Source organism: Sinocyclocheilus anshuiensis, unplaced genomic scaffold (genome assembly GCF_001515605.1).
Source record: "Sinocyclocheilus anshuiensis isolate Anshui unplaced genomic scaffold, SAMN03320099.WGS_v1.1 scaffold735, whole genome shotgun sequence".
Taxonomy (NCBI): Eukaryota; Metazoa; Chordata; class Actinopteri; order Cypriniformes; family Cyprinidae; genus Sinocyclocheilus; species Sinocyclocheilus anshuiensis.
In genome coordinates, this window is record NW_015548245.1 from 709584 (window position 1) to 726853 (window position 17270).

At 39.3% G+C, this 17270-nt stretch overlaps 1 protein-coding gene across 1 annotated transcript in view; it reads left to right on the forward strand.

Moving 5' to 3' along the window:
* LOC107655216 (CUGBP Elav-like family member 5) overlaps nucleotides 1–17270 on the forward strand; it is a 250264-nt gene that overhangs the window by 151972 nt on the left and 81022 nt on the right. The window contains exon 4 of the mRNA XM_016442649.1: nucleotides 8209–8257. Within this exon, the coding sequence (XP_016298135.1) occupies nucleotides 8209–8257 (49 nt within the window). The remainder of the gene's footprint in view (nucleotides 1–8208; nucleotides 8258–17270) is intronic.

Genomic DNA, 17270 nt, shown 5'->3' on the forward strand with positions numbered 1-17270 from the left:
AGCCACATTGCCTCGGCTGTAAAACACTGAACACACAAAGATCTATTGTTTCACTATCGATCGTCAAGGCAACTGCGATTTAGATCACGTGTGAGATACATACGCTGAAACATTGTAAGAAATGGACAATGGGTTGAAAAATAAGACTAGTTAAATTGGGCACACAGCTTTTTAGGTCAACAAGAAAAGTCCTCCATTTATTTAGCAAGATTATTTGGTTAGCTGCAATTTGCTATTTGCATTTAGCACAGTTTTTTTTCCATACTGTATAAACCCTGTCAGAACAGACCAGCGACCCATTTTTGAGTTGCAACCCACTGGTTGGGAACCGCTGCAGTCGGGCACATTACCATTATTGCATCATCTCTCATGGCAGATAGGTGAATGGCTTTGAGCAAATGCCACTTCTGGCTTCAGGTCTTTCTTTCTTTCCCTTTCCATCTGTCTATCCTCCCATCTCATTGTCGTTCCTCCCGGCTTTTTTTCTGTCCACAACTGACACTTGGTCGACTTGCATCGCTGCCTCCCTCTCTCCTCTGCCTCTTTCCTTTCAGTTCTGCCGTTGTCATCCCCTCAGGACCACGAGGTTGAAAGAGGTTAGATGTGGCATGGAAGGGTGCAGGGTGGCTTAAAAAAAAGACAAAAAAATGCAAGCTGTGGTGAATTGCTAATAGGCTATCATAGCGCTGAGAAGGCGTTGGCTCGCCGGAGGTCTGTAACCCATTAAAGAAACGTCAACTCGGCATAGGTATGCCGGGAATTATGGGTCACTGACCGGGAAGCGGTGCTGGCCACCCATTGGTCAGAGGAGTGCCCTGTAATCTGTCACAATCCTGTAGCGGCAGTGACAGCAAGGGGAGCTTCCCCCTTGTTCTGCCATGGCAGGGCAAAGCAAGCACAGAGCACAATACCGTGAAGCCCCCTGAATGTTGTATTAGCACATCCTAAAGAGATCCGGCAGTCAAAATGCTAAGGTTACCAGTGTTTTCACATAGTTGGGTATATACATCATACTTTATTTAATCTGGCCTGGTGTGTTTCTAAGCAGAAATGTAGTGCTGGTTTTAGCCAGATAAGCAAAGCAAAAGTATTAAAGCGTCATGAAATACTCAAGGTCAAGGTTTCATGAGTAATTTAGGTCAAGAGATCTCGAGAAAACAATTTCCTCTAGATCTCGACTTTCTCGATTTTGACATGTCAAGAAAAAAGTCAAAATCTTGAGAAAACAATCTTGTTACTCTGAAATTATGATCAAAGCCTTGAGAAAACAATATTGGTTGTGGCGGTATCACAAGAACAAAGTAAAAACTGGAGAAAACAACAAATTGTTATTGAAAGATCACAAGAAAATTAAGTCAAGAACTCAATAAACAATCTTTTGTTATGTCTAGATTTTAAGAAAACTTTTTTTTTTCGGGGACAAAAGAAAAGTAAGTCAAGAACTTTTTTATGTCTACATCTCAAGAAAACTGTTTATGTTGAGATCACTTGAACAACTTTTGGTTTGTTGAGATCTTGAAAATTTTTAATGAGATTTGGACAACACAGCCTTTGTTAGACTGAGATCACAAGAACATTCATGACAAAACAAAAACAATAATAATGCACTCTCATGGCTTCCTTAGGTGTGTGTAGATGAGTACAATAGTATTTAGATACATTCATTATTCATGAGAAGGCGTGGCCTAATCATCAGTGGGTGAGTTTTTTCAGCTTGGAAGTGCTTCTTTTGACATCTTTTACTTTCAAAGCTGTCATCATGAAACTTTGAAGGCATAAGAGTCGCTAAACATGATTGCCAACATTTTGACATGAAACGGCACCAATTGCTCTTCAAATAGGTTCTACGAGACAGGGTTGGAAACGAAATTGAGAATAAAAAGAGATAAAAAAAACAAACACCATGGTACTTCTTAGGAATTTGTTGACAGAGATTTTTTTCCTCCAACAAACCTCACGTCTCTTCCCAGAAAGCAATGACTGTCTTTGAGCTGCAAACGCCTTTACCAGAGATGTCTGGGAAAGATGCCCTTCCCCTGATAAAAGACCACGGCAGCTGTGAAGTAAGGGAATCTCTCTTGTGTACTACCTTTCTGTCTTTATCTCGCTTTGACACTCCGGCTTGTGAGCGTTTGTAGGATTAGAGCACTTTTATGTTTTTTTTTCTTTCAGTTTTTCAGTTCGGACCTTTCATCCACTTCCAGGTAAACCTGTGTTAAAACTGGGTTCGCTCTAGGAACCGTTGTACACACTCATACAGACACTGTTTTTCCGATGGTCTTCAGTGGGATCCTGGTTGTGGCGCTGTGAAAGGTCAGCAGCTACGTCTTGTGGTGCAAACTTAGGAGGCCGAGGAACGTTAAGGGGGAAAAGATTTAATCTAGACCACTGACCTTTTGAGGGACGTCAGACTGAAAACGCACGCTTGATGTGGCGTAAGAAGCTGGACCACAGTGTTAGACATTTTCCGAGCGCTGTAGACATTCCAGATTGCTCAGAAAGTGTGGTGTCAGTGGTCGAAGTACTGGAGCTACATCCGACCTCCAGTATTGTGCGAATCAGAGAGAAGCTATTGGATATTTCGACTTCAGACGCTTGACGATTGACAGGTCACTGCAGTCGATTCTCTTATCAGGGCTTCCACAGAGGTGCTGGGAGCAAAATACCTCACACGCACACATGCTGGCAGATAATTCTTCACTTCGTTCTCCCTTGTCCATTTTCAGTCTCATTTTCTTCCTCTGAGAGACTCTGGCAAACAAATTACTTACATTTTAAAGGAGTAGTTTACACAAAAATGCATATTTTGTCATTTATTTACCCTTGTGCTGTTTGAAACTCCTTTTTTTATTTCTGTGGGGGAATAAAGGAAAATTTTTTTAAGGATATCTTAACCGCTCTTTTCCATATAACTAAATCGAATGAGGACTCGGCCTGTCAAGCTTCTAAATGCTTCACAAAAGTAGCCCATATTATTTGTATGCTATATTGCAACTCTTAGTTTGTAGCTTTGTGTTGGTAGCAGACTAACTGCTGGAGATGGAAGAATAACTCTCCCTCTCACCGTCCCTATCTCTTCCGCTCTCACCTTCCTGTACGGTAGATTTATTAGTTGAGCAGAGGCCCAAGGCTGTCACCAAACAGCGCACTTTCAAATCAATAATTGGAAATATTAATTATCGCAGATGGGATGCTCCAGTCAAAAGGTGTTTATTTCCCTATTAGGAATAACAGAGGAGAAGGGGCTGTGATGGCCTGCTAATGCTAAATAATGATCAGGGAATAGGCTGTTATCTCACTGTTAAACTCCAGCCAATCCGCCGGCACACTCTCTCCCTCACACACATACACACACAAACGCATAAGACGCCCGACTCTTAATTAGACAAGCTTGTTCACAGCAGGGTTGCTATATTTTTATTTATTTATTTGTTGTTTAATAATTGTTTATAGTAGTTATTTAAAATTAATTAGTCAAATATTAGCATTGTCTACTATCATGTTAGGGTATTTTAGAGAACATATGCAGCGTTTAGTTTAATTTTTTTATTTGAGTCAACAAAAATATCGTTTTTTTGTTTTTTTTCACTGCAATTTTTTGTTAACTATATGTAAAGTTTGAGATCAGTACGTTTTATTTATTTATTTTTTTTTCAGCCACAGCACTGAACTGTTATAAGTTGTGAACCATTTTAATAATGCATGTGAATGAAAAAAGGGATGTGGTGCGAAACGCCTTTTGAACATGAAACCCAGCAGGTGAGCAAAGCTCAAAGACTGTTTTTAACAGGATTCTGCGAGCCGCGACTCAGGATGCCACTGACCTGGAAAAAAAATAGTGTACTATAAACATCCTTGTTTGGCTGCTATGGAAAACAATGTCTTTTTCTCATTCACAGTTTGTAAAACCACAGCAAACCATACATTTCATCCATGTTGACTGTTTGTCCTGCATGCAATTTATGACAGAACGGCGTAAAACAAATATGGGAATTATTTCACCTTCATGATAGACGGAGGCAACCAGGCACAGTCCCGATTTGCTCGGAGCAGCTTGTTCTGGATTTCTATCTACCCCAGCACAGCGGTGCCTAATCAAACATCACTACAGGAGAACAGACTGTCTCTCAGGAGAATGGCTGTTTCATATCCCCCACTGTATTTTGTTTACCCTGTTTGATAGCTCCCCCTTTTGAAAGACGGCAGCACAGCAAACAACATGATTATCGAGTATTGTGTGCTTAAAGAAACCGATGACAAGGACAAAGAGACAGTTGGTCCCGTAGCTACATCAGAAATCCCGAAGAATGCATTCCCGAACGCGCCGGTCGGGATTGCTGGGGACCGAAGGATCGTGTGCATCATCCCAAACGAGATGCAACTGACACACTCCTGTTGGGACGTGGGGATTTGAATTGTTCCGCTGAGCTTAAACAACAGATTGGCAAACACAGGGACGCCGGTGCTTTTGCTGCTGGCGGGAAATGTATAAGTGTGCGTTTCCGCCAGCACAAGTCTATCAGCACATGTGGGGGAGCAATAGGGTGGAGTCACGGCTCTGGAAATGCCACTCAACTACGAAGTAATCTTATCTGGCAGTTGCAGGCAGTTCTCCTTGGCCTTCCATCCTCTACAGCCCACTCCATCCTTCTGTTTTTGTCCTGGACCTCGGTGCATTCACCAGTCCGAGTGTGGAAACCTTCTTGAATCTATCACAATTAGAACACGGTGTTGTTGTTGTTGTTGTTTTTTGCAAGGAACGCAGCATAAGGCGAACTCATTCGTTTTATCTTATGAGTAAAGAACGCTTGGGCAATAAAGGCACAAAAGCAGCAGAGAGGCGTAGTGAACTCTCTCAGGACTGAAGCTAAATGAATGCTTTCCCTGTCGACAGCACAAGTTTGTCAGCTGCTGGTCGTTTTGGTTCTGGTGCATGTAAATGTGTGTGAAATGAGCGTGTTTACAGCATAGAGGGCATTTATGGATAGGATGGCCTTTGTCGATTATGTCTCCACCACTTTATGAAATTGTTTGCTGAAGTGATGCAACCATATTCAAAATGTAATTTAAAAATCCTTGATTTTATAATCTTATTTATTTACTTATGTATTTATACTTGGACAGAAATAAATGTTGTCTCAAATAGTTAGGAGGCCGAGTTAAAAAACGATTCAATATGTTTAAAAAAAAACAAAAAAACAATGTTGGTATTCTTTATATACAATTATAGTATTAATTAATAGTTTGAATTAGCTTTATATTTTTAGATTTTCAGTTTTCATGTTAAAGTTTAAGTTTTAGTATTTTTATGCCCTTTTGTCATTTGTATTAGTTTTTAGTTTAAAAAAAAAAAAAAAAAAAAGATTTTTGGTCCCCATTGACTTCCATAGTATTTATTTTTTTATTTTAATTTTTTAATGGCAAATGCTCTCCTACAGATATTATATAAACTATTTATCACAAAATATTCAAAGATCATGTTTAATTATTCATATATTTTGTTTTTGATTAATTATATTATAATGTATTATATTTACTTTATTTGATAGCTTGATAACTTACACCTATGACATAACATATTCTCTCTCTCTCTCTCTCTTTCTCTCTCTGTGTGTGTGTGTGTGTGTGTGTGTGTGTGTGTGCCTGAAGTGTACTCCATCCCATTAGAGGTGAGAAAAATGCAATAAACTGAGTTCCGTCAATACTAAATGTACAAGGGAGAAACACATTGCTCTTAGGAAAACAAATGGACCATTACACCAGCATTTTATGACCAGGACAGTGACTAGTTAGAGAGGTGAATCCATAAACCATACACGAAAGTCCAATGTGTTAGGAATACATCTCACTGATGGCGTTTACAGATATCAGGTAGTTCTGAATGCATTCCCTTGCAAAACAGAATCTCCTTTATTACCAGGCATTGCATCCACAGAGTTGCATGCATATTGCGATGTATCTATAAAAGCGTCTGTTTTGTCTAATGTGGGCCACTGTTTGTGTTTGTCAGATGATTTGTCTGGAATGGTTATATCTCACAATTATGTCTGTTGGATTGTTCTTGTCTTTATGCTTGAGAACGTCTGTTCATCGCAATGGAGAAAACTCTTGCAGTACAGCACCATTGTAGTGTTTTAATGTATTTCAAATAGACAATTTTATTTATTTTTAACTTTTCCTTTAACCGAAGTGTAAGACAAAGCTACTGAACTTCGACCTTCAGAAGAATTACATCTTTTGCCTTTTCCTTTTTGCACAAAGACCCTGCTAGTTATTATTTACGATGGATAAATTTATGGAATAATTTCTCAGAAGAAGGTTATTCGGTTCCTCAAGGTGAAAATGGATACATTTAACACTTAATGAATGTGACCTGGCCCTCTTCCTCATATATCAGCATGTTATTAAGGCATTTTAAAATCCCATTATGGTGTTTCTCCTTGAACAAGTCATGCTTTTATGGGACTGGCCTGTCTTTAAAACCGACCTTTTTCAGTTTGCTCCCCCCCAGAATTGGACAGTAAAAAAAAATATGTTGAGGAGAAAGAGAAAATGTTGATCCTGTCGTATCTCAAACGTTTCCCTGGAGCTTGAGTTGGCGTCGACATGAGACGAAAGTTGCTGCAGCATTCAAAAAGGCTTAATTTGAGGTTACAGATGGCTGGGGAGCCTGCAAAGGGCACTTCGCAAATTTGGGTAATCTTGTCGCAAATCTCTGCACAGCTCTTGGCCCTTTTTCATGCAAACTGGGCCTGCTGTATTGCTATTAGCAGTTTGTTTTGGATCGATATAAAGCTCCCATTGGATTGCAATGCTTGGGAATGGATGTTATAGTGTAAAATAGGCCTTTAGGACAGAATCTGCCCTGTTTTTCAACAATTAAAGAAAGTACTCTTTAATGTAACCATATCTTTAAAACTCTATATTAATCAGCATTTATGAAAATGAATCAAATATACACCATCACAAAATGAACCCTGATGGAAAGGACATAAAATAGTCACTTTATAAAGTTGCTGTACTGCTCCAATAGTCCGCACTTACAGTATTCCTTTCTACATTACATCCCCAGGTAGGAATAAATGGGAGAATAGAAAAACCCTTTGAACATCCTTTGATTCTGCAGCAAAATCCGTTTGAATCCTTGAACGATGGGCAAAAGAAGAAAAACAAACAAACAAACAAAAAATATATATTTCTTTCTGTTTTGCTCAAGTTTGTAGAATAATAACCAGTCAAGAAAACTTCAATCTTTACGGGGATAATGGGAAAAAAAATTGTTGAGCGAAATACGGAGCACAAAAACTGTGATGACCGAGGCATCTAATCCAACAAATGCCATTCTTATCAGGCTTTAGTAGATTACCGTGAGCCTTCTACCCACAGAATCCCTCCTTGCCAGACACTCTCCACAGCCTAAGGGGCAGGGATCAATAGGGCTTCATTGATCTCTTTCTCTCTCTCTCTCTTGCGACTGCCTCCACTTTAATTGTTGTTGCATTTCACTTCCTCCTTGCCACCGTCTCTAGAGACTGTAACCAAGTGACCACTGCGAAGCAAACATAAAAAAGCTTGCTGATGAGACCATAGATTTTTTGAGGGCAGATGGACTTTAAGCTAAAGAAGCTAATTTTATGCTTGTCATATTCGATTCCTGATTTGGAAGTGTAATTTTGGCTAAAAGTTATGGAAGTAGATGAGAGCTGCACCTACAGTAGCTGCCCGGATCATTAGTAATATGATTTCTGAGTGAACTGACTTCCCTGACAAGAGACCAGGTAATAGAAATCAGGGGTGCCTTTAGGGTTTTGTCTGGAGGTACGATTAGAAACCTGGCCATGTCCCCATAGGCCCTGGCACTGATTGAATGCTTAAATAAAATGGTAGTCAATGCAAACACAGGATATTTGTAAATGCTTCTATTTCAGATGGAGATAACAAGAGTTGCCTGGAGTAGCATGTCAAAAATAGAAACAGTGTGCGGGTAAACTGAAGACATGATGGTACAAATCACCACTCTTGTATTTTGTATGTTTAAGGGATGCCATGTGCCCTGCAAACCGACATGTGGATCTTTGCATTTGATCAAAACTTAGGATTTTTTGTGACGGACATAGGCTCAATAGTTTGTTGGCTTATTGTGGTGACAGTGGTTGCCTGTGCCTGAACTAACCCCTTGTTTTGTCTGTACTGTTTTTCTTCTTCCAGATGACTCGCCCCATCCAGGTGAAGCCAGCTGACAGCGAGAGCCGTGGAGGTAGATTGTCTTGTTCTTTTATTTTTTTCTTGATGTATCTTTTGTATGAACGTACATGAACTTTACTTGCCTTTCTCCCTGCTGAAAATATCAGCAAAACTGCCCACCAGTGTTGTGTTGTGTTTTGGATGCTGGTACTCAATATGAGATCTTGGTGTACTGATGAACCCACCAGGCATTTAGACATTTTCAGTCAGTTAGTTCCAGAAGGATCGTGGTGGTCTAAAACAGATCCACCTGCTAAATTATCATAACTTTACATGGGGTCTTTTCAGCAGGGCTTTTGCTCCCCTACCTTCCTATCTTTACAATTCTCTTTCTCTGACTCTCTCTCAGTCTATCTGATGGATGTCCAGATTATTCATTTTAATTAAGGAGGCTGTTGTGCTAGTGAACGGAAGGGAAGTGGCTTCTGCTGCCTGTCTAACCTTGCTCCCCTTGCCAAACCCATTAACAACACACTGTAAATTAAAAAGTAATTAGCTTAGATATTGAAACGGGAGCCCTGAGTCCCAGACCCCCAACTTGATTTCTGGTCAAATCAAGGGGCATATTGTAAACAAAAGGTGTAAATGCCATAGGGATAGATGTTGGGGGGAAGGTAGAGACAGGTTGGCCGAGGATGCACAACTTGCCTAACAATCAATTATATTGCAGGACACTTGCCAAGACCCTTAACTCTGGGTCTCTAGCATGTTTACTGTAAATAGATCTTTCTATTGAAATCACCCACACAAACATCCTGTGGTGGAGGATTTATTGAACTTGAACAGGTGTAAAAGAGAGCAAAATAGGTATTTTTCCAGCTCTACTTTTTTTTCTTCTGATGGTCTAAACCAGGGATTGGCAACTCTTCACCTGTGGGACCACTCTCCCACAGATTTCAGTTCCAGCCCTAATCAAACACACCTGAACAATCTCTTTGGATAATTTGGAACTAAAATCTGCAAGGCAGTGGCCCTCTAAAAGCAGAGTTGCAGATAGATAGATAGATAGATAGATAGATAGATAGACAGATATATAGACAGATATGACCACCTGGCAGACAAAATAATCTTTAAGGGAATGACATAAACCATCAGGCATGGGTCAACAAAATCTCAAAAAGTTTTCACTGGCAATTTTTGGGAAATGTTGAATGTCAAAGTCCCACATCCAAATGGTCCATCCCAGCAGTAGACAAGCAGGCCTTTGTAGAGGAGATTGATGCCTCATAAAACGCCATTGATTTTGCCATTGTGGAGGTGTGTGTGTTCGCATTGACTCTGACACTTTGCTGTCTTTGGACTTCCCTGTGAGTGGCCAGCCTTAGCGCTCCCTAGGCACCCATTGGGTTTCCTTGGGTCCCTTATTGCCTTTCTCTCGGTGGCCATGTTGGAGATGGAAAGTGTGCTTAGGTCAGGCCCAATAGTTGCACATCATCCTAAATGAACAGTTCAGAGTAGCACCCCAGGAGCAATCCAACACCGTTGTGACTTTAATGGTTGCCGGGGATTTCTTTCCCAACCCTAGGCCAATCCTAGAGTGTCCTGCTTTGACAGACTTGCTACTGCTTTAGGCAGTGCTTGCTAGCTATATGCGCTAATGCTACTTTTTCTTCATGGGCACGTCCTCTAGTCCCTAAGGTAGCTGAGGATCCATGCGTTAGGACTTAATTACGTTATTCTCTCTAATTCCGAGGTGGCACCCAGACGGACATTGGTTATTCTCTCGAGTTCAAGTGGGTTGACTGTTGGGAACCTCAGTGGCTCCAGTTCTAATTATGCTCATAATCTCATTAAGTGGTTGAAATGTCACCACACCTGTTCAAAGAAAAACAAAGGAAAAGTCCTTCTAAACCTCATGGAACCTTCCACACAAGGACTTTCTGTCAGTGGTTATTAAGTCTATAGAGCAAATGTGATTAAATTGTTCTTCTAGATGCTTTAAAAAAAAAAATCATTTCAATCTGTATGCGGTCATGAATTAGAGGGAATCTCCTGGACGGGTCACCTGATTGACATGCTGCCTAGTTAAATTAATATTGTGGGTTATCATTAAAAGAACAGTGTGCTTCCTGATAAACGTGAGTATTTTTGAATTTATGAGGACGCCTTAAGTGGTTGTAACCATTGCCAACCACATGCTTTTGGCCATGCGCTAATATTCCATGGCTTGCTGTTTGGGTGGTTCTTGTACCAAGGCTGTTTTGTTAGCAAACATTTAAAGGACTTCTGCCCAAGCAAGTGTGTCCATGCTGAGCAGAAAAGGAAGGGAATTTGAAAATAGAAATTAAAGTGTGTTTGATCGACAACTCCCTCTGTACCATCTGAGCCTTTCTATATTAGTCCTCATCTCCAGATAACAGCATGTTTGCCTTATTGAACACTTTTCTATCCTTGCTCTGTTATGCAGCATGTGTCATTAAAAAGAGCTTTGGGGACAGATTTGAGTTATATAAAAAAATATCCTGGCTCTTCAAGCTTTATAATGGCAGTGAATGGGTGTTGAGATTTTAAAGCCCAAAAAAGTGCATCCATCCATCATAAAAAGTGCTCCACATGGCTCCAGGGGGTTAATAAAGGCCATCTGAAGTGAACTGATATGTTTGTGCATCCATCATAAAAAAAATGCTCCACACGGCTCCGGGGGGTAATAAAGGCCTCCTGAAGTGAGTCGATGCGTTTGTTTAGAAAAATATCCATATTTTTTTGCTTTAGTTTGCATTAGCTTTAGCGTCTACATTTGGGGGATCAGAAATAAGGTACCTTGTATCTTAAGGTTTCCAAACACTGTAGAAGCAATTTGACTTCAATTAACATCTCAAGCCAGCAGGTTCCCAGACAGAGGACGGCACCTCAAGGAACATCTTTCAACCACTGATTTTCTCGTCATTCTCAGCCTCAACATGCACGTAATCGCACACGCAGCGGTCGGGAATTCATTTCAGCCCGCCTGTGAAAGCGGACCACCAAAGGTTACTGTTGAACACAAGAAGTAAAGGTCAGAAATCATGTTTAGTTTTCCTCCAGCTGCGAGGTAATTTCAGCCAGCAGATTGTGAGGCTGGATATAAAGGTGGCTGCTATTGCTTTTTGAAGGGCTGTTCAATGCCTCTCAGAGGCATTTGAGCCCTAACACAGGATAAATCAGCTTTAGTCACTTTGATCCTCTACCCCCACCCCTTTGAGCAGATACCCCAACACGAACCATCTTGCCTTTTTAGTGGAATCATCTCAATGATGGGTTTCATGTCTTAATTTTCCCTCCTAGCCTAGAAATAACATAGAATTACTCCACACAGGCCAGTCAGTACAGTATATGGATTTTCCAAAACTCAGACCATGGAAGCAGTTGTTGGTGATCCTCCTGTTCCCCTTAATCACGTGTATTCTGTGCATGTTCTTGTGCATATCATGGACATATTTAGAATCCTGCCTGACATTTGGAATTAAGTTCCAATTTATGTCAAATGAAAATTTTGACACAATCTTGTGCTTCAACACATATTGAAAAACATGCACATGCTCAACCTCTCAAATAAAATGGAACAGGTCAATTTTCCCCTCAGCGCCTTGACTAACTGCTAGGTTCCACTTGTGGTTAAGATTTAGCCACACTTCACCATGCCTGCATTATCTCCAGTCTAAAGGATAGTGGGCATGATTGCATGAATTTGCTCGGATGTGACAGTCAGAGGTAGATGTGGGGTGTGTCAGTGAGTGGGGTGAACACTGCGGAATAATGAGTTCATCGGAAGGAACCCTCTTTCAACATGCTCATGCGTGCTAGCTTGCATGCTAAAAGAAGTTGTTGGCGGAATAAGCTTGTAATAAGCACAAAACAACAAGTACGGCAGACGTAATTATAGCTTTTCCTCAGAAAAGGGAAAAAAAGGGTCCAGATTACTGGTTCAAATGTCTGAAAAATATATGCTAATTCTCTTCACACACAAACATTGGCTATGTTGCATGTTTAAAAACCCATCCACCTAGCTGTGAGTATTCTATGAGTCATCCATATTCACATAGCATTTCTATCAGAGTATCAATGTTTGCAGTAGCATTACCAGCTCCATTTGGCACAGCGGAAATAAAGTAGCTCAAGATATATCATGGCATCTGCTCCGTAAATATATAGTTTCAAACAGAATGTTAAAGGGATAGTTTACCCAAAAATGAAAATGACCCCAAGATTTACTCACCCTCAAGCCATCCTAGGTGTGTATGACTTTCTTCTTTCAGATGAATACAATCTGAGTTATATAAAAAAATATCCTGGCTCTTCAAGCTTTATAATGGCAGTGAATGGGTGTTGAGATTTTAAAGCCCAAAAAAGTGCATCCATCCATCATAAAAAAAATGCTCCACACGGCTCCGGGGGGTAATAAAGGCCTCCTGAAGTGAGTCGATGCGTTTGTTTAGAAAAATATCCATATTTTTTTGCTTTAGTTTGCATTAGCTTTAGCGTCTACATTTGGGGGATCAGAAATAAGGTACCTTGTATCTTAAGGTTTCCAAACACTGTAGAAGCAATTTGACTTCAATTAACATCTCAAGCCAGCAGGTTCCCAGACAGAGGACGGCACCTCAAGGAACATCTTTCAACCACTGATTTTCTCGTCATTCTCAGCCTCAACATGCACGTAATCGCACACGCAGCGGTCGGGAATTCATTTCAGCCCGCCTGTGAAAGCGGACCACCAAAGGTTACTGTTGAACACAAGAAGTAAAGGTCAGAAATCATGTTTAGTTTTCCTCCAGCTGCGAGGTAATTTCAGCCAGCAGATTGTGTCCCCGCCGAGGCAAGGCAGAGGAGCCTGGCGCAGAAGGGTGAGCAGGCACAAGGTTATCCAGTCAGTACTGCCGCCACAGCCCCTTTGCTGTCACCCCTAATAAGAACTGCTCCCTTATCACTGCTACAATCACCTTTAGAAACAAACTCTTCTTGCTTTTTCCTTAGAGAAAGGCATGGACAAAGGTGACAGGGTTTCAGCCTGCCATTCTCATAATGGGTTATCTGCTTGTATCAAGCGGGAAGACTGAAGATAGGTTGATGGAACTTGTTTTCCTCTATCTCAGACTAAAGAGTTTGGAAAATACAAGTCAGATTGAATAACATGGGTGTTGCTATTTGTGTTTTCTCTTTCTAAGCCTCTTATCACACCTACCATTAACCCTACATAGAATCACTGGCATTGCTTCCAGGTTGTTTAAAGCAACAGTTCACCCATCCCTGTGGAAAAAAAGAGAAAGAAAATTCTGTCATGACTACTCACCGTCATATTCTGCATCTGTTGCATATGATTGCTGGAGAACATTGTTCTTACATGTATACTCCGTTTTACTGGGCGGCTGTTGCATGGGCTCTGAATGAGCTCTTGAGGTGTTCTGATTGGTCGGACAGGTCAAAAAGAGCGGAGCCAAATCACTGCAATCACCAGGCTGCTGCCTCTCAGTACTAATAATAGTCCTTCATATGCGGCCATCTCATTAAAGCTATCATGTTCTCCAGTGCCACACACACTCACACAATTTGTCCGGCATATTCAGGACACATGAGGACATATTTCATCTCACATGTGCAAGCATGCCACAAAAAAACGGTCAGTCTCACCTTCTTACACATGAAGGACAAGATAGATTTGGGGATCCACTTTACACACACACACACACACACACACACACACACACGCATGTAATGCATGCATGTAATTAATAAATTGAATTGCAAACATTAAAATCAAAATAATTTATTTATTAAGTATAATTTTATAATTAATTATAATTTTATTATGCAATTAATTCAAAGTAGGTTCTGTAAATTCCTGTGGATCAGTTCAAAATGTCTAATTCAGTCAATCGATAAGTAACTGAACTGTGATGGAAAGATTTGGTTGTGTTATCACTTCATAATGATAATGTATGTATATATATATATATATATATATATATATATATATATATATTATTGATATAATTGAATTATTATTATTACTATAATTAGTGTTGTATTATTATTATTTTGAAACATATACTGTAAATAAATGTGATTTGCAATACTGCAATATTATTATTTATCAATTATGTGTAGGTAATTATTTATATAATTCAAAATTATTCAAACTTCCAACCTTTCTGCTTTTTTATTTTCATTAAGGTATATTTATAATGTTTATTAAACTATTTTTTTTCTCATGGGTACAATTGGCTCTGCCACATGTAAGTTTTACGATCCTTGTGGTTGCATTTGATCCCCACAATGTAGGTAAAACCTGACCTAGACACACTCATAAAATTGAGAAATGTTCTTTATAAAACAATATAACAGAGACAGTAATGGCGACACACACAAACAGGAGTTCACACAGGTCAGGGTAGTGCGTTGGAGTGTCCGAAAAGCCCAGATGGGGCGAGCCAGAGCCGGGCGCTGTGCGGGGAGAGCAGCTCCTTTAGCAGATGGGAGGAGATTACGACAGACTACATCCAGAACTGCTTTGAGACCCAGCTCATCCTAACACACTGCCTGCGAGTCTTACATCACACACGCAGACACACTTTTTGGCAGGCCTGAATATACCTCAAGGTTTTTCTGTGGCAAGTGAGCAAACTCAGCCTGATGAATATTACATGTAAAATCCAAGGATGGATTACAGCACAAGCATCCTTAGACATAATACGAGTCAGAATTCAGATTTAGTCAGCGTGTTGCTTTTATAAACCCCAGGTTTTTCCTGTTATTTGCCTTGAATTTGTACACTATTTTCACCTCTTTTCTTGCACCTTGGATTGATGTTACACTGTATACAAACTAGGCAATATATTGAATATTATACACCATATATTCACAATTATTATGCTGGCCATTAGGTTTCCTAAAAACTTTTCATTACATTAGTTTTGTGATCTCTCCATTTCATGATTATTTTAATAATAGTCTCTGATTTAAAGTTCAGTAGCAGAAATGGCATCAGAGTTGGTTCAATTCATTTCTGTGGAAAAATTCAAAATGTCTGATTTGGTGAATCGATTCATAACTGTAAACTGTCATTGAAAGAATAGCACACGTTATTAACCCTATGATATCTATCTATCTATCTATCTATCTATCTATCTATCTATCTATCTTATTATTATTACTATAATTAGTGTTGTATTATTATTATTTTGAAACATATACTGTAAATAAATGTGATTTGCAATACTGCAATATTATTATTTATCAATTATGTGTAGGTAATTATTTATATAATTCAAAATTATTCAAACTTCCAACCTTTCTGCTTTTTTATTTTCATTAAGGTATATTTATAATGTTTATTAAACTATTTTTTTTCTCATGGGTACAATTGGCTCTGCCACATGTAAGTTTTACGATCCTTGTGGTTGCATTTGATCCCCACAATGTAGGTAAAACCTGACCTAGACACACTCATAAAATTGAGAAATGTTCTTTATAAAACAATATAACAGAGACAGTAATGGCGACACACACAAACAGGAGTTCACACAGGTCAGGGTAGTGCGTTGGAGTGTCCGAAAAGCCCAGATGGGGCGAGCCAGAGCCGGGCGCTGTGCGGGGAGAGCAGCTCCTTTAGCAGATGGGAGGAGATTACGACAGACTACATCCAGAACTGCTTTGAGACCCAGCTCATCCTAACACACTGCCTGCGAGTCTTACATCACACACGCAGACACACTTTTTGGCAGGCCTGAATATACCTCAAGGTTTTTCTGTGGCAAGTGAGCAAACTCAGCCTGATGAATATTACATGTAAAATCCAAGGATGGATTACAGCACAAGCATCCTTAGACATAATACGAGTCAGAATTCAGATTTAGTCAGCGTGTTGCTTTTATAAACCCCAGGTTTTTCCTGTTATTTGCCTTGAATTTGTACACTATTTTCACCTCTTTTCTTGCACCTTGGATTGATGTTACACTGTATACAAACTAGGCAATATATTGAATATTATACACCATATATTCACAATTATTATGCTGGCCATTAGGTTTCCTAAAAACTTTTCATTACATTAGTTTTGTGATCTCTCCATTTCATGATTATTTTAATAATAGTCTCTGATTTAAAGTTCAGTAGCAGAAATGGCATCAGAGTTGGTTCAATTCATTTCTGTGGAAAAATTCAAAATGTCTGATTTGGTGAATCGATTCATAACTGTAAACTGTCATTGAAAGAATAGCACACGTTATTAACCCTATGATATCTATCTATCTATCTATCTATCTATCTATCTATCTGTCTATCTGTCTGTCTGTCTTTCTGTCCATCTATAGATAGATAGATATAGACACACACACACATTACATATAGTGTGACATCATATATATTAAGATATTTACTGCTTTTATCTTCTTTTGTTCTAATTGTTTATTATTGGATTTTATTATTTTAATAAATTATATATATATATATATATATATATATATATATATTATTGATTGCTATTGTTCTTTTTATTAATACGATTATTTATTACAGTACATTATGTACAGTACATTTTTAATTTTACATTATAGTTCTTCACATTATAGTTCTTTTGAATAAATATTGCAATACATATCAAATTCCATTAAAAAACAACATTAAATACAGAGGGATTTTTTTTCAGCCCTGCACACTATGATCTGAATGCACAAGTTCATCATGGTATAAACAGTGCTTGAAGTGGGCCGGTATTCACCGGTACGCAGTACTGGCACTTCAATATTTTAGTCTTTATCGTACTGACACTTTTTTGTGCATACCGGTACTTCTGACATGTTGCCTGTACTGAGTCAAAGCGTACCGGCAACATATCAGTGTCTGGGTGATCTGGGCGGTGGAATGGGGTATGAGTGGTTATGAATGAATCAATGAAACGCATTTGTCTGTTTCAATCCATCTCGAATTGTGCTCGCGGAAAGCGCTTGAGAAACAGTGTCTCTTCCGTGGCTCGTACGCTTTCAACACGTTTTTTTAGTCTTGAGCAAGACTGTACGACATTCACATTACATGATTTGACTGATTTTTAC